Source organism: Terrapene carolina, unplaced genomic scaffold (genome assembly GCF_002925995.2).
Source record: "Terrapene carolina triunguis isolate 2854851 unplaced genomic scaffold, T_m_triunguis-2.0 Scaffold287, whole genome shotgun sequence".
NCBI lineage: Eukaryota > Metazoa > Chordata > Testudines > Emydidae > Terrapene > Terrapene triunguis.
Genome location: NW_020664638.1, coordinates 119 through 25,603, shown reverse-complemented (window position 1 = coordinate 25,603; position 25,485 = coordinate 119). Strand labels below are relative to the sequence as shown.

Sequence of the window (25,485 nt, the reverse complement as noted above, 5' to 3'; positions counted from 1 at the left end):
GGGGGGGGGGGGGGGGCTCTCTGCCCGGTGCCGTGGCACGTGTAAGCACAGAATGAACTGGTCTGCATGCGAACGCACCTTCGAATGGAACACACGCAGAGCTGCACTTCGCAGCCACAGATCTGAAAATACGACTGTAAGAGGACAGATCTTCTTGAACAGAGGCCTCTGAGTGTTGATTAATTATTTGAATTACAAGTGCAAGTAGTCCCAGAGCTAGGCACATTAAAACTGTACAATAATCCCTGTATTGAGTTTGTATCGCTGATTAGTATATTAGCTCCCGCCCACATTTTAATGCTTGCAGTGGGTATTTCCATACTGATGTCCTGGAAGAGCAGCAGGCTCAACTCCACCTTGCTCCTCCCAGCCCTGGTCTCCACTCTATCTACACAGCAGATCAGGGCGCTCTGAAATAAACCTAGACAACATTGCAGCATCTTCTCCAGCCCATCAGATGGCGCTAGGTCAGGGGGAAAAATAAAAATAAACCAATACGTAAAAGGAGAAAAACAACAATACAGACTAGCGCTAACTGGAAAAGCAGCATTTTGTCCTGCAAAAGTTTTCACAGAAAAAAAAAATCCCCTTTCAAACATTTTAAAACATCCTAATGGAACAATTTAAGGGCAAAACTTCTTTCCCCGCCTACATGTTTTTATTTGTTCCCAATTTCTTCCACTTTGGAGACAGTGAGTGAGAAAGGGTTTGTATGCGTCTGTGAAGGGGGGGGGGAGTTTAAGGAACACTTTCACTTTGAAATGTTAATTGAACACAACATATTACTTTCAGAAACGCTCTTACTGTTTTCCACCTGGCAAAAGTTGGAAGGCAGCCAGAAAGTGGAGAAAAGAATGAAAAACACTCCACAGTTCACGAGATTTACAAAATACTGAAAAACATTGGGCTTCCCCCTGAAATTGTTTTGATAATAAATTAAGAAAAAAAAACTTCAGAAAACTTTAAAATATGAAGTCACTGAAATGACGTTTCTTCAAAAAAAAGTTAATGTTCAACTAAGTCCTATTTTCTGACAAACTTTTCATTAGAAAATGTTCAGTTGTCTCTAAGTTAGAAGGAGGGAAGACAGATTAAATAAAACAAGAGGTACCTTCTAGCCTTAAACTTTATTGGCAATGAATATGAGCAAATTACAACAGAAGAAAAAATAATAAGGTGCTTTTTTTTTTTTTTACAGTTAGCTTATAGGACTGACAAAGTCATAGCAAACTTTATAAAACAGAAGGCGCGAACAGCAAATCATTAAATAGGTGAACAGTGAACACTCCATGGCATCACATGATTAATTGTCATTAGTTGTGAGACTTTATACATTTCAATTATTTAGATTCAGCCTCCCGTGGTCTGAACAGATGATGCAGCTAGAAAATACCCCAACTAGGGAAAATACGCATCTTGTCCTCAACAAGAGTACTTGTAACTTGGCTTGCAAAGGAGTCCAAGGGGAATTAAACTCTTAAGCAACATTTGCAAATGAACCTTGCAGCATCTAAAGACACTATGTCTTAGGGTTTGACCACGTTGACCTTTGTACTTATCTAAGGCCATGTGTCTACACTGGCAAATTAAAGCGCTCTAACTTACTGGCTCAGGGGTATGAAAAAACACACACACCCCCTTGAGCGCAGCAAGTTTGAGTGCTTTAAAGCGCTAGTGTGGACAGGCTCAGCGCGCCGCGAGCCGCGCTCTGAGCTATTCCCCTCGTGGAGGTGGATTAGCAAGAGCGCTGGGAGAGCTCTCAGCCAGCGCTCGCGCGCGACCGCACTCACACATCAAAGCGCTGCTGCGGGAGTGCTCCCGCGGCAGTGCTTAGGGAGGCTAAGTCTACACTAGAAAGTTCAAAGTTTCTTTAGCAAAGTCAGGAAACCCACCCGCCGACCCTGAATCGGATTTTGTGGTTTGTTTTGCTCACTATCTAAAAACTTGATCACGGTGAGAGTCGAGCGCAATCGAAAGGGTTCTATTATACCTCAGCTTCTCTGCCTGGAACTCGTAAAGAGGCCTCAATTAAAGTAAAAGGCATCTGCTCTGCCTATGAGTTTGTAGGCAAATTCCTGTCGGTGGAATGCAATGGTGACGCATTGCTACTACAGAGTACACAACCGGATGCCTTCTCACAAGGGCAAACACCGCTCCTAGGCATCTCCACAGCCTCTTCACAGGCGCCTCTATAACTTTTCTGCTAGCACACCTAGCTAGTTATCAACTTCTGGCATGCTTGGCCTTCCTTTTCCAGTCTCAATAAGCACAGCAAGGCCGTAACACTCTCAAACATACAGACATTTCAATTTCCATTTTAACCTGCCTCTCATTTCTGGCCCTCCTTAATTATCTTCTTGGTTCTACAAAGCAGACTCTCTAGCAAAGATGTAGCAACTACGTTTTGATCTGGGAGACAACGCAACACAGTCGACCCTATGCAGGAGGCAGCTATGAATGAGCGTCAACAAAGGGCCCACTGGGGAGTTCGGATCCCGGTCCCATTTATCCTTAACTCACAACTTTGTTGCTCAGGGTTGGGAGACAGCATGAGCGAACAGAGTCTGGTTCTGCAACAGTCGAAGAAAACACACAGCCTGACTGCTTGTCTCTTGCCACAGTTTCCTTCCTTAGGGAGGATGTTGTGTGCGGCTGCCTCGCATCCCTGCTTGCGGTGGATTTTCTTAGCCTGTTGCTGTTTAAGATTGTCTCAATCCGTCTTCAAGCAGTGCTGCCTTTCTGCTCAGCTAGGTCAACTTAGCTGCGTCTACACTGGGGGTTACGTTGGCCTAACTACAGCATTCCGGAGTAAGTTTTAGGCTTTATGTGTAGATCAGGTCTTCGTTACACAACCAGGAAGGGGAGGGCTATACAGGGGCCACAACACAGAGAAAATTAGAAGAGAGGCTTATTAAAAAAAAAAAAGAATCTGTCAAGCTCTATTGAGGATCTTATTGAGCGATGTTTGGAACGTCAGGCAGCTGGGCCTAGAGGCGTTTCCCCAGCCTTTGCCCTTCAGTCCCCCGGCATCGCGTCCTCCCTTCGCATCCCGTCGGGTGTGCTGCAGATCCAGTAGCGCTTCGTGGAGCACCACGACGAAGTGGCAAAGCTGTCACTCAGGTATGCACAGTCGCCTTCTCCTCTTACCGCAAACCTGCGACAGAGACACCCTGGCGATAAGTCAGGCAGGGGCTGGGCATTTGCCCGGCCAGTTGGTCCCATCCAGTGAAACCCCTCGAGATCGCCCCCTTCCTGCATCACTCATTCCACTCAATTACAGATCTCAAAGTCACAATACTCCAACAAAAAAACTTCAAAACCAGACTCCAACGAGAAACTGCAGAATTGGAATTAATTTGCAAACTGGACACCATTAAATTAGGCTTGAATAAAGACTGGAAGTGGATGGGTCATTACACAAACTGTTTCCCCATGCTAATGTTTTCCCCCCTCTGCTACTCACACCTTCTTGTCAACGGTTGGAAATGGGCCATCCTGATTATCACTACAAACATTTTTTTTCCTTCTGCTGATAATAGCTCACTTTAATTAATTACCCTCGTTACAGTTGGTATGGCAACACCCATTTTTCCATATTCTCTGTGTATATATATTTTCCTACTGTATCTTCCACTGCATGCATCTGATGAAGTGGGTTTTAGCCCAAGAAACCTTATGCTCAAATAAATTTGTTAGTCTCTAAGGTGCCACAAGTACTCCTGTTCCTTTTGCTGATACAGACTAACACAGCTACCCCTCTGAAAAAAGACTAAAACGCTCATCTCCAGTAGGGTTCAGGAACGGTCCTTTGTCCACACTGGCAATGCAAGACACCTTTTAACATAGCTGGGTCACAAGCCTGGTTATTTCTGCAGCACCGCTGCAACCTCAGGGATTGTCCTGCCAGATTCCTCACCAGCCGCCATTGGCATTAACTCAGCAAGGGCACTGGAGCCTCTCTTCCTACTTTTTTCGCTAGGCAGGCGGAGGAAGGGCTAAGGTCCAGATTTTGAAAGTTATTTAGGTGTTGCTCCTCTGCTCAGCATTGCAAGGCCCAAGTGACTTAGGAGCCTATGCAGTGGCAGATTAGCCACTGGGCCAATGAGGCCCTTGCCTAGGGGTCCCTGCAAATTGGGGGCACCCCTGTGCCCTGCCCCACCCGCCCAGCATTCCGGCTGGGGGGCGGGGTCAGGGTGTGGAGGCTTCCTCCCCCCACTTCCTAGCAGGAGCGCCAGGCGGATGGAGCGAGGCAAGTCCCCGCGCCCTGACCCCATTTCCCCAGCAAGAGCGCTGGCGGGGCCGGGTGGGACTTCAGGCGGAAGGGGTGGGGAGGGGCTCCCCACTTGCTATGGCCCAGGGCCCCACAAAACCTTAATCTGCCTCTGAGCCTAAGTCACTTCTGAAAGTGACTCATGTTCCTAAGTTATTTCGGCTTTGCAATGCTGGGCAATGCTGAAGTACCTTTAAAATCTGGGCTTAAATCCCCACTGAACTTTTCAGAAAAATACCTGGGTCTTTCATTTCCACCTAAGGGTGGGAGCATTAGAGGGTGGGAGCCTGGGGAAGGGCATTTAGCCCGCTGATCTGCTAGGTCAGCAATGGGGGATGAACCCCAAAGATCGGGGGAAATGTCACAAAGGCGAAAAGTAATCAGTGTTTTGGGAATAACTAATTTTTTTATCTGCCTGAATTCAGCCCTTTTCCCATTTGGAACCCAACAAAGTGATTAGCTAGAAAAGGACTCACAGGTTGTTGAAGTGTTCGCCATTCACCCATTGCCAGGTCTGCGCCGATGCTCGCTTCAGGCCAATCCAGAACTCAGAGACGCCTTTATATCGCATAACGAACTCCTTAAAAAAAAAAAAAGGCACATTATTCATTATAATCTGTAATGCTGTTGAAACGGTTAAGCTATTTTCAGTCACCACTTCAAGGGGGCCTGTTGCCTGAAACAAATCCATTTCCTAGTGTAGATGGTCCCTGAATCTGCAGAGAGTCTCAAACATTAGCTATGAACTGCACACTTCAGCTCCACCCGCGTTAACTCTGAAACCTAGTGATGTCTAACTCAACGTTAACTATTTTGCTGCTAAATGTTTTAATAGTGACATCCAGCTAACACGCTTACACTGTTGGGCATAGTGGCAGGTATCTGGTGGGGAGGACTGGAGCGGATATCTGGTGGGGAAACTGGGAGGGATATCACTTGTCTGCAAGACTCACACTTTAAGGCCAGAAGAAACCCTCATGATTATCTAGTCTGACCTCTAGCACATCAATGGCCACTGAAGCTTGTCCAGGCACTCCTGTAATAGACCCATAACCTCTGGCTGACTTACTGAAGTTCTCAAATCATAATTTAAAGACTTCACGTTACAGAGAATCATTTACTCTAGTTTAAATGTGCAAATGTCCCATGCGCCATGCTGCAGAGGAAGGCAAGAAGACCTGCAAAGTCTCTGCCAATCTGACCCACAAGGAAAATTCCTTCCCGACCCAAGAGATGGTGATTATTTAGACCCTGAACAAGTGGGCAAGACCCACCAGCCAGACACCTGAGAACAAATTCTCGGTAGTAACTCTCAGCCTTCCCCATCTAGTGTCCTCAGAGACGGATTAAGATTTATTGGGGCCCAAGTCCAATTTTATTTAAAAACCCTTTGTAGATCACCATTAAGAACTAGATAAGTCCCAACAATGGCTATTAGCCAAGATGGGCTATTAGCCCCAGGCTTGCGACCCTAAACCTCTGACTGCCAGAAGCTGGAAGTGGAAGACAGAGATGGGTCACTCCATAATTGCCCTGTTCCATACCCTACCCCTGAAGCTCTGGGAAGGGCCACCACTATAGGCATCTCCTTGGTGCCTATATCAGTTTTACTTTTTGTTTTTCCTTACCAGGTCTTTCTGGGTGTCGATCTCAGCCAGGGAGGCATTGAGTGAAGAGCAGAGGCTCTGGCTGGAGTCCCAGGTCCCCTCGGCATCAGAGAAATAATAGCATTTCCCTCCAAACCCGACCCAGCCATCCGGGCAGCAGGCAGCGGGGCGTTTTGCACTTAGCTGGGCTGGGGCATAGAATTGAGGCATCTTGGACTCGGGTGGAGATTTCCCTGAAGTTAAGAGAGTAACAGTGATAAGAGACGTGTCCCTTTGCTTTTCCTAAATTCAAGAGAGGAAGCTGATAAACGTGCCACCTTGCGTATCGTGGGTAGCACCTTTCTGTGCCAACGAATCAACTGACATTGAAATGGGTCATGTACCAGGTACAAGCCCAGATTTGCCTGTTTAAAGGTGCTTTGGTTGTTTGCTCAGGGCTAACTTGTCCTCTCGTCTAGCACAGTTGCCAGCCGTCCTCTTCCGGCAGCCTTTCTGCGCGGCTGCCGGACGTTTCAGAAGCTTTCAGGGCCAGATTTGCACAAGCTCTCAGCTCCCACTGACACACCAAAAGAAGCCGCTGGATTTTCAAAAGGGCCCGGCACGTTGGGTCCTGAACATCTGGCCCGGAGCATTTTAAAATCCGATCCCAGGAGTCTCCTAAGCCTTCCTGTGGAGGGACCGTCCCCACGAGCAAGGGAAACACTTTCAGGCAGACGGGATGTTTTAAGCTAGCTTCTCTATGAAAGTATGAGAGGGGGTAACCAAAGGGACCAGCAAAGGTGGTTGTAGGAAGCATCGCATACATGTAATTTCAAGCCAAACAGAGGCGACTGGTAACTGCAACTGCTGGCTGGTGAGGAAGGGATGCGAGTCACCTGGCTTCCCCGTGCCCTGGGCTGCCAGCCCTGTCTCGCTTCCCTGCTCTGGGTGCCACCCAATGGGGCTCGGCGGGAGCGCTCGCTGCTGGTGCCTTTCGCAGGCATGTCCCTCTCACCCGTGCACCCTGACAGAAATCTGAGGGGGGCATCTGATCCCACATGCCTCCCCCCACCTCACGTCGCCTAGGAGAGAACCTGTGGCTGGGGAATGGGAATGGGCAGTGATGGCCGACAACTCACCGGGCAAAAGTATCACAGGAACAGCAACAATCACAACAACGGCTGCGAGTACAAAGCCAATGATCAGCAGGACTCTCCACCCAACAGCTGTCCTGTGTTTCAGGTGAGGCAGGTCACCTGAAAGAGAACAAAACCCGTTCATGGCACCAGATGGATTCAGCACCATCAGCAGTTATGTTGCCAGAGACCAGGTAGCATTCCATTAGCCGGCCCATCGCCAGGGCAACTCGCTTCCCAGGTGGAGAACAGATGGTAAAATATTAATGCTGCTGAGAAAGTGCTCCTGGTACAGAGCCCCTCACAGTCTGATGCACAAAGGTCAGTGCTTCCACATTTAACACAAGGAACCAGGTTCACGTAGGGTTGCCAACCCTCCAGGATTGGCCTGGAGTTTCCTGGATTCAGCATCAATCTCCTGGTGACTATTGAAAGCAATCAGGGAGATTTTAATAGGATCTTTGAAAAAAATGGCATTACATCATGGGGGGGGGGGGAACGACTCCCGGAATAGCTTCAGAATTGGCAACCCTAGGTTCATGGATAGCAGCGGGAAAACTCTGAAGAAATCCCAAGGGGTCACCAACTTTGCACTTCCACAGCCCCTTCCTTTCAATGCTTGCAGACCTCTGCCATCACGGAGCTTATCTGCACACCCGCTAGGCGGTATCATCGCCACCACGTCACAGCTGGCGAAACCGAGGCAGAGAGAGAGGCGGCTTGCCCTGGATCACAATGAGCCAGCAGCAGATACATGACGCCAAGTCTTGTGCCTTAGCCACAAGGCTCTCCTTCTGCCCCGTTTCCTTTTAGCTTCCCTAAGGCACCTCATCTGATTGTTTCTCAAGTTAGTTCCATCCAGCCAAAATAACAAAGCCACCAAAATTTCAGCAAAAAAAGAGCATTTTCCTTCCCTTCTCCCACACCCACAGGATCCTCAGAAAGCAGATGAGCCAACTCCCAGTTTCGGGACTGCACTGGTCACTCTTTACCAATCTAGAACTGGTCAAAGTAGGACTGAGAGTCAGGGCCCGACTCCGCCACAGACTCCGTATCACCTTTGACAAATCACTTACATGCCTTTGAAACACTTTGTAATATTTACGAAATAGACACTCCAGCAGGAGTGCCGGAACCTTCCCCGCCCCACCTCTTCCCCTGAGGCCCTGTCCCTGCCCCGCCCCTTCCACCAAAGCCACACCTCTTCCCAAGGCCCCGCCCCCGCCCCACCTCTTCCCCTGAGGCCCTGCCCCCATTTGCTCCTCTTTCCCTCCTCCTCACCCTTGCTTGCTGCTTATTTCCCTCCCTCCCCTTCCAGGGTTGGGAGGAACTCGACTGCAGAGCTGGGGCTGGGAGCTGCAGCTGCCCGACGCAGGAGGAGGCGACCCCGGCTGAGTAGGGGCTGGCACGGGTGATGACCCAGCGCCTCCCCCACCAGCAGTAACCGGACTTTGCGGTCGAAAACCAGGCACCTGGATACCCTAAGAATAGATGTGGCTTCCAGACTGTTCCTACTCAGTCAGGCATCAGTTACCTTGTCTTTCACTAAGCCACTGCTCTGAATCCATGGGACCCTCGCCTTTTGTCATCTCTCCTCTCTCACCGAGACAGATGAAGGCTGGGGTGTGGGCACTGGGCTCTGACCAGTTCCTCTCTAGCTGCAGTTGGGTCCAATTTGGAGGCAGCAATCAACTTCAGAGATCCCAGCGCTGGATCCTCTCCCCTTGGCAGCTACTGGACCGAACTGAAATCAAGAGACAGAAACAGTTCTAATTTTCAAGGCTTGTCTGGATTTCTCTGCATCCCTAGTTCCTTCCCCAGCCCTGCCTGCACATCCAGAGGCGTTAGAAGTGTAACGAACAACCTCACATTGCCTCAGAATCCTGCATTTCCTCCCCGCCATTGGACTCCAAAGGGATTTAGAAACTAAAATGGATAGGCAGAGATTACACACGGGGATTTATTCACCCACCACACCTGGGAAAGAACTGCCCCGTCCAAAGTGCAACTAAAGGGGGATTTTCCAGGAAGCCAGTTCCCATATGGAAATGTAACTGGAATGCCCCTCTCCTCTTCAGGAAAGTGACAGAAAAAGCAACCACACGCAGCCAGAGATGTATTTCCAGTAGATGCTGCTTAATAACCACCCTCACTACATTTTACCTGGAACTGATACTCCAGCTGACTATAAAGGTAACTGGTCTGGCTATTGGCAACCGGCTTGACAGCTTAAAAAAAAAAAAAAAAAAAAGGCCGGCATCCCCCAGACCCCCACTCCCTGGGGAAAACCCCGGCTTGCAGGCAGGTTTGCGGGGCTGGAGCCAGAGAAATCACGTCCTAGCGATTCCTTTCCTGGCTACAGCACCACAACCCTGACTTCTGCTTATCAGGCAGCGTCGGATAATGGCAACTTTCAGGCATCAACCAGCAGCTTACTAACAAGCGGAATGTGCTGTACTGCTAATCTATGGGCCTGTCTATATTAGAAAAGTCGGAGCAGTGTAACTAACTCAGTTTTAACATTGATCTTCTAATTATACTAGTGTAAATTCCTAATGTAGATGTAGATTTAAACCAGTTGAAGGAAGACAAACCATTGAAGGGCCGGGAGCAGCAGCAGTGTGCTAAAAGTGAGGGGGCCACAGGCTCCCGAACCATCGCCCCGCCCCCTGCTGTGCCCTCAAAGGCCCTACCCCCACACCACCCCTTCTCCCTGAGCCCCTGCCCTCACACTGCCTAGTCTCATGGAGGCCCAGCCCCTTCTTCCGAGACCCCACCCCCACCCCACCCCACATCTTCCCGAGGCCTTGCTCCTCCGTCACCTTGTGTCCCCAAGAACATGCCCGCTCTTCTGCCCTTCCCTCTATTGCTTGCTCTTACAGCCAGTAAAAAGAGGGGGGCATGGCCCCCGGGTCCCCCAACCCTTCCAGTGACTTTGGCATCTACATTAGGTATTTGCCTCAGTGTAACTAGACCAATTTTTACAGTCAATTTAGTGTAACTATGGCGCCCTCGTGGCCAAGATGGAGTCCGCTGTGCCGGCAGCTCCGGCCAAGAAAAGGCGCTTGCAGGAACGCAACAGGGAAAATGCCTTTCCACGCCATGGGCTTCTGTTCCTCCCCCCCTCTGGACTAAACACACCACACACCAGAGCAGTCCAGTGAATACAGGAAAGAGAAATATTTATTTACAGAGGGATGAATGGAGAAAAACAGAGGGGAAGATGGGGGGTGGGGGAGAGCGGTAAAACGGGGTTATATCCAACACGAGGCCCCACAGGCCCAGAGGTACCAGCGGTCTGACAGGCCAAGCACAGAGCAATGCGTCTACTGAGAGTTCAGGTGATCTGGGCAAAGTTCCAGTCCAGTGGTGAGTCTTGGGTGCTCCTGGTCACCTTCGGCGGCAGTGAACTTTCCCCAACAAACCCCTCCGGTGCCCTCTTCTGCAGCTCTCTGCAAAGCCACACAGAGCGGCAACCTGCCCACTTAACGAGCTACAGCCTCCCTCCTTGTTCCCAATGCAAGGTCACGTGCTCCAGCACTCATGGTCCCACACAGCTCTGGGCAGCAGGGATCCTGGGTCCAGCTCTGGTTTGTCCTTCTCGGTCGATTCCTCCCTGGCATGGCGCTCCTCCTGGCTCCTGTTCTGGGGCATCCCCGGTCGGCCGCTCTGCCCCTTCCGGGCTTCGGGCAGGTTCTCAGCTGCTTCACTACGTGAGGACCTGCTTGCTTGTAGCTCTCTTATCTGGAGCTCCAGACACGCACACACCGTTGCTCCCCCTTACCCCATCCCAGAACCACCAGCTCTTCCACTGCCTCAGGACAAGATTGTAGAGGGGCCAGGCTCTCTGAACCCCAGTGGGGTTACATGAATTACCGGGGTGCAGCTTAAAGGTGGCACCTTCAGCAGCACCTTCACCCTAGCTCCCCTAGTGCCTCACTGGGGTCAGCACTGACTGCCAGGGACAGTGCCTCCTACTGAGCCCCCATCCCGCTCCCTGCAGCACAGCGCTCCCTAGCACCGTGCTGACACTGACTGCAAGGGGAGAGCGCCCCCTCCCCAGCTGCCAGTAGAGGGGAGAGGCAAGGAAGAAAACAGTAAAGTGAGTCCAAGAATTACTTGCTTGGGAGCGGGGTGCAGGGAGGAAGGGCTTCCCTTCCCTTGAAAGTCGATTCTCGAATGCGAAGGCCAAGCGTTCACACACAGATCAGCTAATCCGGAGCAACGGTGCCAGAGTAAAGTTATTCCACGGGGAGACAATCCCTAGAAGGAAACAATCATCTGGGCAGTGACATGCAGTTTTCCACCCTCACACGTGTGGGGTCCATATAATGCCTGCAGCACCGCCCCCCTCTGGTGCCAGCCCCGCCTGCCCAATGCCAAGCTAAGGGCCTCCAATCCCGTGTCCCAACTCCGTGCAAAACACACCAGTCACGGCTGCAGACAACCCCCCCTGGCTCCACAGTTCAATGCAACTCCAGCAGCCTGAGCCCCCCCCCCCCCCAGCCAGGCAACCCAACTCCCCGGAGAAAGGCCCGGGGGAAAATGCACCCCCCCCCCCCACACACGGCAGCAGAGGGGAAGCAGCACCCCCCCATTATTTCCCCCCTCCCCCGGCCCTTCCCCACATACACCCCCCACACACACCCAGGTGAGTGCAGCGAAGCACTGAGACAGCAACATGTGGGGTTGCATTAGGAACCTAATGCAATAAACTCACCCGCCAGGGCGCTGTGGTGGGGAGGCAACCTTTGCAGGAGCAACACAAACACACACACCCCCCTTCGATGGCAGACCGGGGAGACGAAAGCGAAAGCAGCCGCAGCTACGCACTTTATCCAGTGCAAACAGCCCCGCTCCGCTCCCCCCCCCCCCCGCCCCCTTCGCCGAGACCGCAGTTCACTCCCCCCAGCCCAAGGCTTGAAGCGACTCCCCGGGTCTCAGACTAGAATCTTTTCTAGCCAAGCCCCCCCGCTTCTGCAGAAGTCTCCGCTTTTATTTGCTCCTAAGGGGGATCAGCTGCCTAGCTTGTGTCCAGCTCCTTGCACACAACAAAGCCCATTGCATCCGCCATTCCCCCAGCACCCCCCCCCTGTGCCCCGGCCCCCCCCCCGCAACTGCCCCCTCCCTCCCTCATGCCAGGGGCTCTGTGTGCCCCCCACATCCCCATGACCCCTAGACCAGGGGGTTCCCCTTTCTCCCCCCAGCCCAGAGGCTCTGTGTGCCCCTCAGATCCCCATGTCCCTAGACCAGGATACCCACTTCTCCCCCCAGCCCAGAGGCTCTGTGTGCCACCCTCACAATCCCCTCTCCAATGTCACCCCTTCCCATTGCCAGGGACTCTGTTCACCCCCATTCCTACCCCCATCTGTGTGCCCCTCCATGCCAGGGGCTCTGTGTCCCCCCCCCCATGTCCCCTTCCCCTGTATCACTCTCTCTCCCTCTTACCACCATGGCAGGTGTGCTGGGTGTGCTCCATTCCTCCTCCCCTCACCCCAGGACAGGTTCTTTGTGCATCACTCCCCCCTCCCCAGTTCCTCCCTCAGGATTGCAAAGATCAGTGTCCAAAAAGGCCCCAAGCTGACAAGTGAGGTCTGCCAGAGTTTGCAGAGAGCCTGCTCCAGAAAGTCACAGGCACTTTGTAACAGCGGGCACCAGAGCACTGCTGTGAAGAGCAGGGTGTCCAGGGAAAACCCCTAAAACAATCCAGCACAGAGCTCTGCAGGGATGCTAGCAACTAGCCCTTCCATCTTCACACAGAGGCCTCTGCAGGGGTTTAAAAAAACATCCCCTTCCTCCCCCTTGATGGCATGGTGCACATGGAAGACCAATTGTAGGAGGGGCGGGGGGAGGCAGGGTTCCATCTGCCTTGGGTCTTCACTCTGATCAGTGTCTCCCTGCCCACTGCAACCTGTTTTTGAGAGGGATGGGTCCAGTGAAGAAGGTGGGGAACACAACTCCAGCAGGGGGCTCTGTGTGGGGAGGGACCCACCATGCCAACAGGGGGCCCACAGAGAAATCACTAGAGGGTGGCACAGTTCGTTGCTGACGGAGGCCGAGCTGTGCGCCAAGAGAGCATGGCATGTTAAAGGGGCCACCTGCAATATATGTAGGCAGCAGCCTGTCGCATGGAAAATGGCCCTGTGTGGGCCTCAGTTTCCTCTTACTTACACCAATGGACATCAGATCTTTCTGGTTTCCCCCCCAGATCAGTAGGTCTCGAGGGGACTACAATGGTCCGTGGCCCGGTGTGCTTGGCACCAATAAAGACACCGAGGGGAGAAAGCAAGCTAAGTTTATTTCAGAGCTCTGAAATGGCACTAGGAGACCAGCATGTCTCAAATCCAGTGCAACAAATACAAATAACTTTTATCTTTTATACCCCAAACAGTTTCTGTGTAAGCCTTTGTCTGTTACTCCCTCTTACTACTACTCCCACCCCTCCCTTCTCTAGCCGTTACAATTAGAATAGTTCCCATTCGTCTGCTTATCTTTTGGCCTTGCAAGGCCTGTTTACAGCAGCTGCCTGCTAGAAAAGCTGACCCTTACATTTCTGCTTCAGCCTATAAGCAGTTAGCCTAGAAGTAGGTGAGAGTTCACAAGATGGAGTCTGGGGGTTCAGATAGGCCCAGAGCAAAAGAGCTTCATCGACACTTTGGCCTTCCACTCTCCCGAGTTACCTGGTAGCCATGCCTAGCGGACCCCAACACTAGCCATAGGGTTCCCCTTATCAGAGTATCTGAACTCCTCACAATCTTTAATAATAATAATACCTAGCTTGTATCTGGCGCTTTTCATAAAGTAGATCTAGCACTTTACAAAAATCATTAGTGCCATTTCACAGATGGGGAAACTGAGGCACAGGGGAGGGGAAAGCAATTTACACCCCCCACACACACACACACACACTCACCCAACAGCAGAGCTTGGAATAGACAGGCTCGAAAGCTCGTTTCTCTCCCCAGCAGAAGTTGGTCCAGTAAAAGATCTCTCACCCACCTTGTAGATCCTTGGACTGACACGGCTACAACACCACTGCTCAAATTCTGCACAGTCACATATGGGTGGTTCATGTTTTTTGGACTGGCTGTTCCCACCCCTGATAAGTCATAGGGCTGACTTAGTGGAGATGACTCAGGAAGGTCGTAGGATCAGCACAGGATAAATATTCAGACAGACAGGCCATGTGGTGCCAGAACCAGCGTAGTGCCTGCATGAAACTCAGGGCATATCTACACAGCAACTAAACATCCACGGTTGGCCTGTGCCACCTGACTTGGGCTTGCAGGGCTATGTCATTGCTGTGTAGACATCTGGGCTAAGCCTGGAGTTCAGGCTCTGGGACCCTACCGGGTGGGAGGGTCCCAGAGCCAGAGCCCAGAAGTCTACACAAAAATGAAACAGCCCCACAGCCCAAGCCACGAAAGCCCGACTCAGCTGGCATGGGCCAGCCATGGGTTTTCCTTTGCTGTGTAGACGTATACTTACTGGCTTCTGGACCAGCGGCTCTCAGCCTTCCCAGACGACTGTACCCCTTTCAGGAGGCTGATCTGTCTTGCGTGTGTCCCCCCAAGTTTCACCTCACTTAAAAATTACTCGCTTACAAAATCAGACATAACAATACAAAGGTTTCAAAGCCACTGTTACTGAAAATTTGCTTCCTTTCTCATTTTTATCATATAATTATAAATCAATTGGAATATAAATATTGTACTTACCTGTCTGTGTGTAGTCTATAGAGCAGTGTAAACACGTCATCGTCTGTCTGAAATTTTAGTTTGTACTGACTTCGCTGGCGCTTTTTCTGTAGCCTGTTATAAAACAAGGCAAAGATCTAGATGAGCTGATGCGCCCCCTGGAAGACCTCTGCGTATCCCCAGGGTACATACATGTACCCCTGGTTGAGAACCACGGCTCTAGGCAAGCACCAATAATCCCATGGGCTGTGGTATAAGAATTTACATAAAGTAGACTAGAGGGAGAGATTATTGGGATCCAGCACAGCAGATAGACACATAGCAATGCAGTCACACAGCTTCTCTTTCTGAATGCACCTATTTCCTTTATCCTTTTGCTCCCAGCTCGGTTCTCCTGCCAGCTGACACCCGCCCAGACTTCCAGCCACCCAATTTATGCCTTAACTACAATGCTCCAAATTCTGCACTCAGTCCCAACTGTATTAGCCCCACTAAACTGACTCAGGCATTTTGGCTCAGTGTCTCCGGCTGCCTCATGTTATGCTTTGAATAGATACGGTTTGCAAGCATTGTTCTGTGTTCCCACTTGCCCGCATACCTGCAGATCTGCCCTACCTCATGTGAAACTAGCTTGCAAATTAAAATAACCAGACAGCACCTCCCTCCACTGTAAGGAGAGAAAGCAGAGGCAGCAGCCCTGCTGCGGTGCCTTTCCTCAAGAAGCAGAAGAGATCAGGAGGACCCAGGGCTGATCCCCCTAGTGGGCAAAGCTGGGCCCCATGTGGCTGCTTGTTTTTTATTTATTACAGCTGGGGAAGAGGCTGAATTCCGGGTCCCTCGTGCCCAGTGGCCTAGAAGCCTGAGCAGGGCAGATCTGCTCCTGGGAAGCATTTGGGGCAGTTCTCTGGCCTGTGCCATTCAGGTGGGGAGACTAGATGCCATGATGGTCTCTAGTTATTAAGGAGTCCCGCCTTGAGTGGCACAAGCACAGTGGCAGTGGGTTACACAAGCTATTTCCTAGACAGCAGCATGCAGGCTGCTCCAGTCTTGGCTTTGAGAGGGGAGCGTGGTCTAATGGTTAGAGACGTGGTTTCACCCGGGGATCTGGCCCATTGACTCCAACAGAGCTACGGCCACTTTACACCAACCTCTGGGAGGGAATCCAGATCAGCTGGGGCTCCTCCCAGACCTGCAGCTTCCCGCGCGTTATGTTGATCACTCTTCATTCGCTACACGCTGTTCTCTGCTGCTGGCTACGCCCGTCCTACCCTGTGTCCAATCAGAGGAGAGTATGCTAATAACAGCCAATCACCAGGCTTGCAGACAGGCATGGCTAAATCCCGCGTTTTTGATCATGCCTAGGTGCTGTATTGCCTGGCTTGGAATATGGGGTTTGCAGAGCACGCCTGGCTGTTGGTGCCCAGGGAGGGGGAGATGGCTCAGCTGCAGGGGATGCTGCACAGAAAGGGGCTGCCAGCATGTAAGCTGTGAACTTCCTTTGTAACAGTGCCCTGAGAGGGCCTCTTTCCCCTGTTCTGTCCCTCGCCGCTTCCCCCCAAGGGCCAACAGCTCTGGGAGGGCTAGGAGGAAAGTGAGGGTCAGAGCTCCCAGGGGTGTGGGTGCTGCCTAAAACCTTCCATCGTCCCAGGAACAGCTCTGGACTATGCATCTCTCACTCCCAGGCTTTTCCCTGGCCTCTAAGCCTCAGTGAAAGGCGATCTCTAAACTCAGGATTTCTCATTCAACCCCACCAGTTTGCATGGGTGCTTCCCTGCTGGCCAGCAAAGCAGCTTCTCAGTAGGGACTGGAACTAGAACAGAAAACCTCTGCTCTTGGAAGATAGTGGCGCCTAGTGGTTAGAGCGGGGGGGGGGCCACTGGGAATCAGGATTCCTGGGTTCTATCCCTAACTCTGGGCATGGGGTGGGTTAGGGCAAGAGGAGGGGACAAAGATGACTTGGAAAACCATCTTGGTCTGAAAAATGCTGTCCCAGCATGAGTTGGATCCTGCAAACACGTGCGACGTGGGACTTCCCACAGAGTACAGTCAGATCTGTGTTTAGTTTAAGTTTAGGGACATTGTGGGGTGGTCTGCTGGGGGCACAGCTCTGCGCAACTGCTCAGAGGATCGGGACCCAAGTGAGCAATAGTTTCTTATGTGGCCTGGTGTTTGCTGGGAGCTGCAAATCACCCTGAAGGTAAAACTGAAAGGTTGCTGCGCTCTCGCTTTCTTTCACCCACACCCTCCTCCCCAAACACGCTTCCCTGTCTCATCTTGTGGTTTCCTTTGCGCATGTGGAGATCCTGTCAGCTGGCACCCAGATCCAGCCAATGGGGTTGGGTTACGCAAGGTAAGACTCCCCCGTTTGCGTGCCGGCTCGTGCCTCACATCTGCACGAGGCTGGAACCCGAGACGGAGAGGCTGGTGAGGAGATCCCACTGAATGGAGAGATGGTACAGCCCCGGGAACTGAGCTGGCTGCCCCAATGCAGCCGAGAGGCAGCACTTTAATAGCGTTGAATGGCCAAGGTGCGGGCGCCTCCTGTGTGTGTTGAACAGCTGCGATCATTGCACTAGCCTGGATGTGACTTCTCCCCATGTGAGGCTCTGGGCTGGGACACCTGGGTCTTCCACCAACCCCCTGTCTATGGGTGAGTCACTCAGGGCCGAAGATTCAAGAGCTCAGACTGAGAGTGGGGTGTTAATCCGAAGGCTCATGCAGCTGCCTAACTGGGAATTGAGCTACTCTGAAAATCTGGCCTTCTACCGTCCTGTGCCTTAGTTTCCCATCTTTAAAATGAGATACTCCTCTGTGTAGATTGTAAGCACTTTGGGGCAGGGACTGTGTGAGTGAGTGAGTGATCACTATGGGGCCCTGACTGGAGCTGTAGGCTCCCTTGTAATATTAATAATCATAAGTAAGGCTACGAATCTGTCATGGAGCTTACAGACGCTGTGATTCTTTCTTTTATGAGCCCTCCACAACTTCTTGTCGATGCCAATAATTCAACCCCAGGCAGCAGGGTTTGGGCATCCATGAATTATTATTTATTGCCCGTGTCCTGTCCAGAAGTTTTCATAAAAGCCTTGATCATAAGTAAATGTGATTTTGTTTTTTTTTTTAAATCTGTTTTTACTATTGTATTTATCTCTGTGCCTGTCCCTTTTGTCTGTGACAAGATTTCTATTTAGACTATAAGCTATACAGCAGAGGAAGTGTGTCTCATTTATCTTTGCACAGGGGGGCACTGATCTCTGCTGAAGACTTGGTGCAACTGCAATACACACAATAATAAAATCACAGCTGTCTGAACATCATTTTGTTTTTAATTTATTTTTTAACCTATCGTGAATCTTCCTGGCTTCTTCAGAAGCTCCAACGCTCTGTGGAGTGAGCATTGGCTCTAGCTCTCTGGGGTCTCCAATGCAAACCTCTCCCCTATGTTCAGTCAGCCCCCTGCCCCCTTCCTTTGATTTAGCGAGTCGACACTGGCCCATCAAGGCCCATCAAGGCTAGTCCAATATTCTCTAGAATATTGGACTAGCCTTGATGGGCTAGTGTCCTATAGCCAAGTAGTTTTCATCAAATGTCTCCTGGCCACTAGGTGTCAGTATTACCTGCTTTTAGTTGGTTAAGTAATGGTGAAGCCACGAGTATTCTCGGGCTGCTGTTTATAAAGCAAGTCCTACCACCAGGGTGTAAAGTGACTTACATTTAATTCATGCCCCCATCCCCAGTGCTAGAAGCTCAAGGCTGTCCTAGCATGAGCATGCTCCGCTGGCATTCCCGCCGTAGGGAGTCTCACTCCCTCACACCAGGAGCAAATTCGGTTTGTGTTATATAGGGTGACCAGATGTCCGGATTTTATGGGGACAGTCCCGATATTTGGAGCTTTGTCTTATATAGGTGCCAATTACCCCCCCACCCCTGTCCCAATTTTTCACCCTTGCTATCTGGTCGCCCTAGTGTTATAGCATGTCTTTACCAGAGCACCCCCTTGTGAGTCCCTGGGCTTCTCCACCCACCCTCCCGTGCAGTTCTGGGCACTCCATGCCTAAAGCCAGCACAAAGCAACAGAAACTTAACCTCTTCTCTGGGAGAGTGAGTTCAGTCTCAGATCTGCACTCTCTGCCTGCAGGTGAACAGGGCTCTTCCTTTTAAAGCATCTCCAACCAACTGTCTCAGTTTGGACTGACTGGGCCTTCATTAGCTCCTTCCCACCTCTTCTGCCCCAGTGCAGTCGCTAGGAAATCAGCATCAACCTTGTCACACTGCAGGGAATCAAATAACCCCTGGCACAAGTCTATCAACCAATTAAAGATCAGTTGATGCGTTAATCCTTTGCACCATGCTGTTGTCCTCAGTGGGGTCACAGCGGGGATGGAGATGGTCCCAGATCAGTCATGTGTTTCTATTACACCCCTGTCCTGGGGAGCTGGGCTGCCAGGAAGCTGGTGGGGAGAGGAGAGACAGACAGCCCTGGGACTGGTGGATTGGGGTATCTAGGTTCTGTGCATGGCTGCCCAATGATCGGCCGACATCAGCACATCTCTTTGTGGACCCCAGTGTTCGAGCCCCCCAAGCAAGGGAGCAAACCCCACTGCAGACAGATGGGCTGGGCCCCACTCCAGGCAGGAAGCCGCAGTGTTGTCCTCTCCCATGGGTTGTTATTTACACAGGAAGGATGGGCTATGCCCAAAGCGAACCGGCAGGAGAACGTCGGCCAATCAGCGCTGGCTCGAAGGTGAGCAGATGGAAAACAGGCTTCCCACACCTCAGCAAAGGCTGACCCGCAGGAAGCTGGCTTCATCTCAGCTGCCCTGTGACCCCTCACTGTGGTTGGCAGCAGTGGGTGGTAATGCAGATAGGATCAAACTGATCAAGAGTGTGAAACACCTGCCGTGTGAGCAGACGGTAAAGGATGTGGGGCGGTTCAGCTTGGGGAAAAAAAGATGACTGGGGGTGGAGGAGGGGGGGAGTATGATAGAGGTCTATAAAATCATGACTGATGTGGAGTGAAAGTACACACCAAGACTTACCACTGATGGGGGGGCGGGGCGGGGGGGAAGCAGAGAGACCCAACCCCAGCCCCCTCCGCTCTGCCGGCTCCCAGCTGCGACATTCTACTGCCGGTGAATGCCGGGGGCGGGAAGTGACTGGGGCTGGGTTGCTCCTCTTCCTACCGCCGCTAGTCAGTGCAGGGGCGGGTTCAACCCCTGCTCCCAGCTGGAAGCAGGTCCCACTCTAGCCCCCTGGGCTCCATAGGGGCCCCCAAAGTTGGGGTCTGGGGCAGCTGCCCCTTTTTCTCCCCCCCCATCGGCACTCTGCCAGTAGGGTCTGACAGTGCTGCCGACAGCAGGGAGCCAAAAGTCGGCCGTGTGCTGCACCGGCCCACTTTCACCTCTGGCTCCATCAATGGCTATTAGCCAAAATAGTCAAGGATGTAAGCCCATGGTCTGGGTGTCCCTAGCCTCTGATTGCCAGAAGCAGGGACAGGATGATAGGAGATGGATCACTCCCTCTGAAGCATCTGACAGTGACCACTGTCAGAGATGGGATACTAGGCTAGATGGACCATTGGGTTGAACCAGTATGGCCATTCGTATGTTCTTATCAGCTAGTGCTTATCAACGTCTCCTCCCCACAAACTGCTCTGAACCCGATCCCCACCTGGTATAAATCACCCATAACTCTGCTGGCGTCAATCGGCTGTCACTCAATTGGTGTCAGTAGGCCCAGATCCCCAGCAGGGGTCAATCGGCCATAGCTCCATTGGAGTCAGTGGGGTCAGATCCCCAGCAGGGGTCAATTGGCTGTCACTCAATTGGCATCAATGGGCTCAGATCCCCGGCAGGGGTCAATTGGCTGTCACTCAATTGGCATCAATGGGCTCAGATTCCCAGCAGGGGTCAATGGGCCATAGCTCCACAGAAGTCCATGTGGCAAGATTCTTGGCTGGGGTGAATCGACTGTAGCTCCATTGGAGTCAATGGGGCAGACCCCCAGCGTGTGTCAATTGGTATACCGCTCTACTGAATTCAGCAGAGCTACGCTGCCTTATTCCCAAAGAGAAGAGGAGTACTTGTGGCACCTTAGAGACTAACAAATTTATTTCAGCATAAGCTTTCGTGGGCTACAGCTCACTTCTTTGGATGCATAGACTGGAACACACAGACAGAAGATTTTTATACATACAGAGAACATGAAAAGGTGGAAGTACGCATACCAATTGTAAGAGCTCATCTCAATTGATTGACCTATCAGTAGCAGCAGAAGAAAAAACTTTGAAGTGATAATCGAGATGACCCATAGAAGGTGTGAGGAGAACTTAACATGGGGGGGGGGATTCAATTAGTGTAATGACCCAACCATTCCCAGTCTCTGTTTAGGCCTAAGTTAATTGTGTCTAATTTGCATATTAATTCGAGTTCAGCAGTCTCTCTTTGGAGTCTGTTTTTGAAGTTTTTTTGTTGCAAAACTGACACCTTCAAGTCTGTCACTGAGTGATTAGAGAGGTTAAAGTGTTCTCCCACTGGTTTTTGAATGTTATGATTCCTGATGTCAGATTTGTGTCCATTTATTCTTTTGCGTAGAGACTGTCCAGTTTGGCCAATGTACATGGCAGAAGGGCATTGCTGGCACATGATGGCATATATCACACTGGTAGATGTGCAGGTGAACGAGCCCCTGATGGTATGGCTGATGTGGTTAGGTCCTATGATGGTGTCACTTGAATAGATATGTGGACAGAGCTGGCATTGGGCTTTGTTGCAAGGATAGGTTCCTGGGTTAGTGTTTTTGTTGTATGGTGTGCGGTTGCTGGTGAGTATTTGCTTAAGGTTGGGAGGCTGTCTGTAAGCGAGGACTGGTCTGTCTCCCAAGATTCCCAAAGAACATCTGACCCCCGAGGTCAGGTATACAGCCATGTGACACCTGCACATACCTCCTTAGCATCGGGCTCCACTGTCATGCCTGGGTCCATCAGACACCAGCATTTCTGCATGTTGTGGTTTCACACCTGATTCTTGGGGAGGAGCCAGTACTTCCTCTATAGGCTTATGGAGAACAGCCGGAATCCACAGGCTTCTCTTCTTATTCTCCAATCCTCTGTTAGAAACCAAACCTGACACAGGCATCAGAAGATGGAGGATGATGATGGTTATGCTATCATGACCCGGATGAAGAGGATAAACTCAACCCAGCCATCTCCGCACGGGAGCCAAGGTACTGCTCTATAAACCAACCTACACTGTCCACTCAGTAATGGCGTCTGCCCGTTAGGTTTCAGTGAGGGCACAACCAAAGGAAACTGCCCCAGCAAAAACAAGTTTTCCTTGGGGGAAAAAATGGCCTTTTTTCCCCTGTTCAAACATGGAATTTTTTGCAAAAATATTTTGATTTTTTTTTTCAAACTCCTGCAGTTTAAAAAAAGTGATCAGAAACATGAAAAGAAAAAAATGTTTTTTGCCTGTTAGTTATTCTGCAAAATTTCTTTCTTTCAGTCCTGATTTCAGTAGGTCAGCAGAGTCGGACGGAGGGCTTTGGTTCAAAACAGAAAAATGCCATTTTTTTTTTTAAAAAAGGGGGATTAACGTTCTCAACCACAGCTGAGTGATTTTATGACATTTTTAAAATGATCAATTTCCTCTTCTTGTTTCTCAGCCTCTGATGGGAACTCAACTTTATTATCAGCAAAGAGCAGAGCTAGAGTAGGAATCCACCCCACACCCTTTTGTTGTGAAGATTGATGCAAAGAATGATATTTAGCTTCTCAGAAATGTCCTTATCATCCTTAAAATCATGGTTATCCAGCAGACTAACTTATTCTTGCAGAGATTGTTTCTGCTTCTGCTCTATTTAAACAATCTTGTTGATTTGACACCGTTAGCTCTTTGCTTTTCAAACTCCAGTTTGGCCCTTGTTAAGTCCCTTTCATAAACACTCATGAAAAACTCATCCAAATTTTCTGACGTGGCTGCAACATTTTTTCAACAGCTCCAGGAGGGAGCGAACAAGTGTTTCTCTGACAGCGCTTTCGATGGTATAAAATTATTGTGGCAGCTGTTCAGAATAGCGCCACAGAGACCAGTAAAGGAGACTGGTCAGGGAGCGGGGTAAGGTCAGAGCTCTCAGCATCCAGACTGGTGGCTATAGCTCTGGGGTTCTTATACCACCTTCGACTGCATCTGGCACTGGTTCCTATCAGAGACAGGAGACTGTACAAGATGGACCCATGCTCTGATCCAGTGTGACAACACCTACGCTCCTACCCGGAGAGACCAGGAGAGATTAAACAGTGGGCTGCTTAATTGCATTGTCTGCTGGTTCTGGTGACAGTAATTGGGGAAAAAAAGTTAAGAACTGTTGGCTGGCCTGGCCTGAAATAGCAGTATATCTCTCTGGCATGCCATGGGGTACTGGGTAGGGTAAAGGCCAGGGAACCTGGGTTAGGTCCCTGCTTGTGAGGTAGGGCAAGTCTCTGTGCCTCTTTTTCCCCTTTGTCTGTCTAGTCTAATTATAGTAGGTGATCCTCTGGGCAGGGCCTGTCTCTTGCTGTGTGTCTGTGCAGTGCCCGGCACAACGGGGCCCTGATCTCAGCTGGGCCTTCTAGGCTACTGTATTACTTCTATTAATTGTGCAACCCAGCTCCTACCCCAAAGATCTTACACTGAGGTGGTCGCACTAACCCTGCAAGTGAGGCCAACAAAACTAGATGTGGAAATTGCAGGGAATGCACCAGGATTAGTACAACAATTGGTAGGTTTAGCAGGAAATCCCTCCGTGGCTACTTTTATCCTTCACTGAAATGGTTTCCCCACGTTTGAATTTTTACAGATTCTCCTCCCCGTCTCGACAGTTATAAAGTTGCTGTGGGAATCTTAGGGGCTGTGTGTGTCCTTTTGGTGTCGGCTGTGATTGCTCAGAGTGTCTGGGGTAAGTATCTAGCACAGGCGCTGGCTTCCTCCAGGCCTTGGGGGTGTTTAACCCACAGCTCTACCTTTCACACTTCCTCTGGGACCCCACCTGTCCTCCACTGTCAGAGACAGGATACTGGGCTGACTCAATAAGGCAGCTCTTATGTCTGTAACCCTTTTACCTCGGTGCCTATTGCAAGTGCAGGAACAGGGTAAATGAGAATCAGGCCTCTTGTCTGCAGTGACAATTTTCTTCGACTTTCCCACCAGCTATGGTTCATCTTCTCCAGTGGGGGCATGAATGGGGCCCACTTTCCACCATGTTCTCCAGACCAGCTCACCTCCATGGGTCTGACTCCAGACATCTGATGAAGTGGGGTTTAGCCCACTGAAATGTGTCTCCATGGGTCTGGTTCCCTGCTGCCTATCAGCCATTCACCCCAGTGGGAAAACAAGTGCAAAATGTTACTAAATGCACCAGCTTGCTTTTTTATTGTTTTTGTCCAATTTTTTTTTTAATTGAACATTTTTTTGTTTTGCAAAGGCTTTCGCTAAACATTTTAAAAATTTACTGGGGTTTTTAACTAACATTTGAAATTATTTTCCCCATTCCTTTCCCTTTTTTCCTTCCATCAGCCCTTTTTAATGGGAAAACGGAGGAGAGGGAAAAAGAAGGGGAAAGGGAAACAGAAGTGAAAAACTGGGGGGTTTTGGGTATTTAATTGAAAAAAATAATTTAAAAAACGGCACAGACAATACGATTGTATTTACTAGCTCTGCTACCAGAGCAGATGGCGGCATTCTGCACTAGTATAAATGACACCACAAGGTGCAGGACAATGGGGAACCGGGTCCAAATTCACTCCCCTTCTCTCTTCCCTGCCCTCTGTGCTATGAAACGTGACCTAGCTCCTTAGAGCTTCCTTACGCGCCGTGTCCTAACCTCCCTCTGCACTGATGCTGTTTGGAAGGTTTCCAGGCCGGACAGGCCAGTTGCAGCGCAGAATTCGACGTTTGGCAGGCGGCCTTCGTGTCTCGTCTCAAGCAGAGTCTGTGTGACCCAGCCGGGAACGGCCCAGCAGGTAACCTCAGCTCAGGCTGTCTCTGAACTGATTTCCATGCTGAGCTCAGAGTCTGGGAAACACCTGAGCTGGGGAATCTTGGGAGCCGGGGGGAGATGGAATGACTATGGACGTTCAACATCTGCTGGAAAAGCTCACTGCTCACATGCCGGAATAGGACACAAGAGACCTGGGTAAAACACCTGGCTCTGTCCTAGACTCCCTGTCCGAGCCTGGGCAAATCACTGCATCTCTCGGGTCTCAGTTTCCCCATCTGTACAATAGGGATAATGATCCTTCCTTTGGATGTTTTCTCTATTTAGACTGAGCTTTTGGGGTAGAGACTGTCTGTCACTATGTCCATTAGAGTAGCACATGGAGGCCCAAACAATCCCTGGCCTTGCTGAGATCAGGCCCTGTTTTGCCGGGCACTGCACAGACACACAACGAGAGACACTCCCTGCCTGGCAGAGTTTGCAACCTAAACAAAGGGCAGGAGAGGAACCAGAAGTGACTTGCCCAAGGTCACCCAGCAGCTTAGTGGCAGAACTGGGAAAGACCCCAGATCTCTTGAGTAGCAGTCAAGTTCCCCTAAGTAAAGGCAGCGTGGCCTTTAGGTGTTACTAAAATGCAGATAACAAAAATACCCTTTGGGGGTGGGGACTTTCTTCTTGTGACGTGTTTGTTTAGTGCCCAGCATGGGCTCCTGCAATACAACTAACCAATTCAATAACAATCCTATATTCAGCAGAGACCTGCGACATACCCAGACCCCCCAGTACTCACCTGTGTTAATGGCAGCAGTGACCTCTAGTGGTCT

General features: G+C 50.6%; 1 protein-coding gene across 3 annotated transcripts in view; it reads right to left on the bottom strand.

Annotated features, from left to right (window-relative positions):
* The window catches only part of LOC112114924 (C-type lectin domain family 2 member B-like), a 50,967-nt gene extending 36,176 nt beyond the window's left edge, over nucleotides 1-14,791 (bottom strand). The window contains exons 1-6 of one of the 3 annotated variants that reach the window (XM_024211840.3): nucleotides 14,711-14,791; nucleotides 8,527-8,736; nucleotides 6,996-7,112; nucleotides 5,899-6,110; nucleotides 4,747-4,850; nucleotides 1,705-3,154 (exon numbers count right to left, since the gene is read on the bottom strand). In XM_024211840.3, coding sequence (XP_024067608.2) covers nucleotides 3,016-3,154; nucleotides 4,747-4,850; nucleotides 5,899-6,110; nucleotides 6,996-7,112; nucleotides 8,527-8,581 — 627 coding nt within the window. In that variant the 5' untranslated portion in view covers nucleotides 8,582-8,736; nucleotides 14,711-14,791 and the 3' untranslated portion in view covers nucleotides 1,705-3,015. Of the gene's footprint in view, nucleotides 1-1,704; nucleotides 3,155-4,746; nucleotides 4,851-5,898; nucleotides 6,111-6,995; nucleotides 7,113-8,526; nucleotides 9,168-13,905; nucleotides 13,984-14,710 lie in introns of those variants that run through there. The other 2 variants (XM_026657743.2, XM_024211841.3) reach the window with 2 other exon arrangements.
* Nucleotides 14,792-25,485: the final 10,694 nt, after the last annotated feature.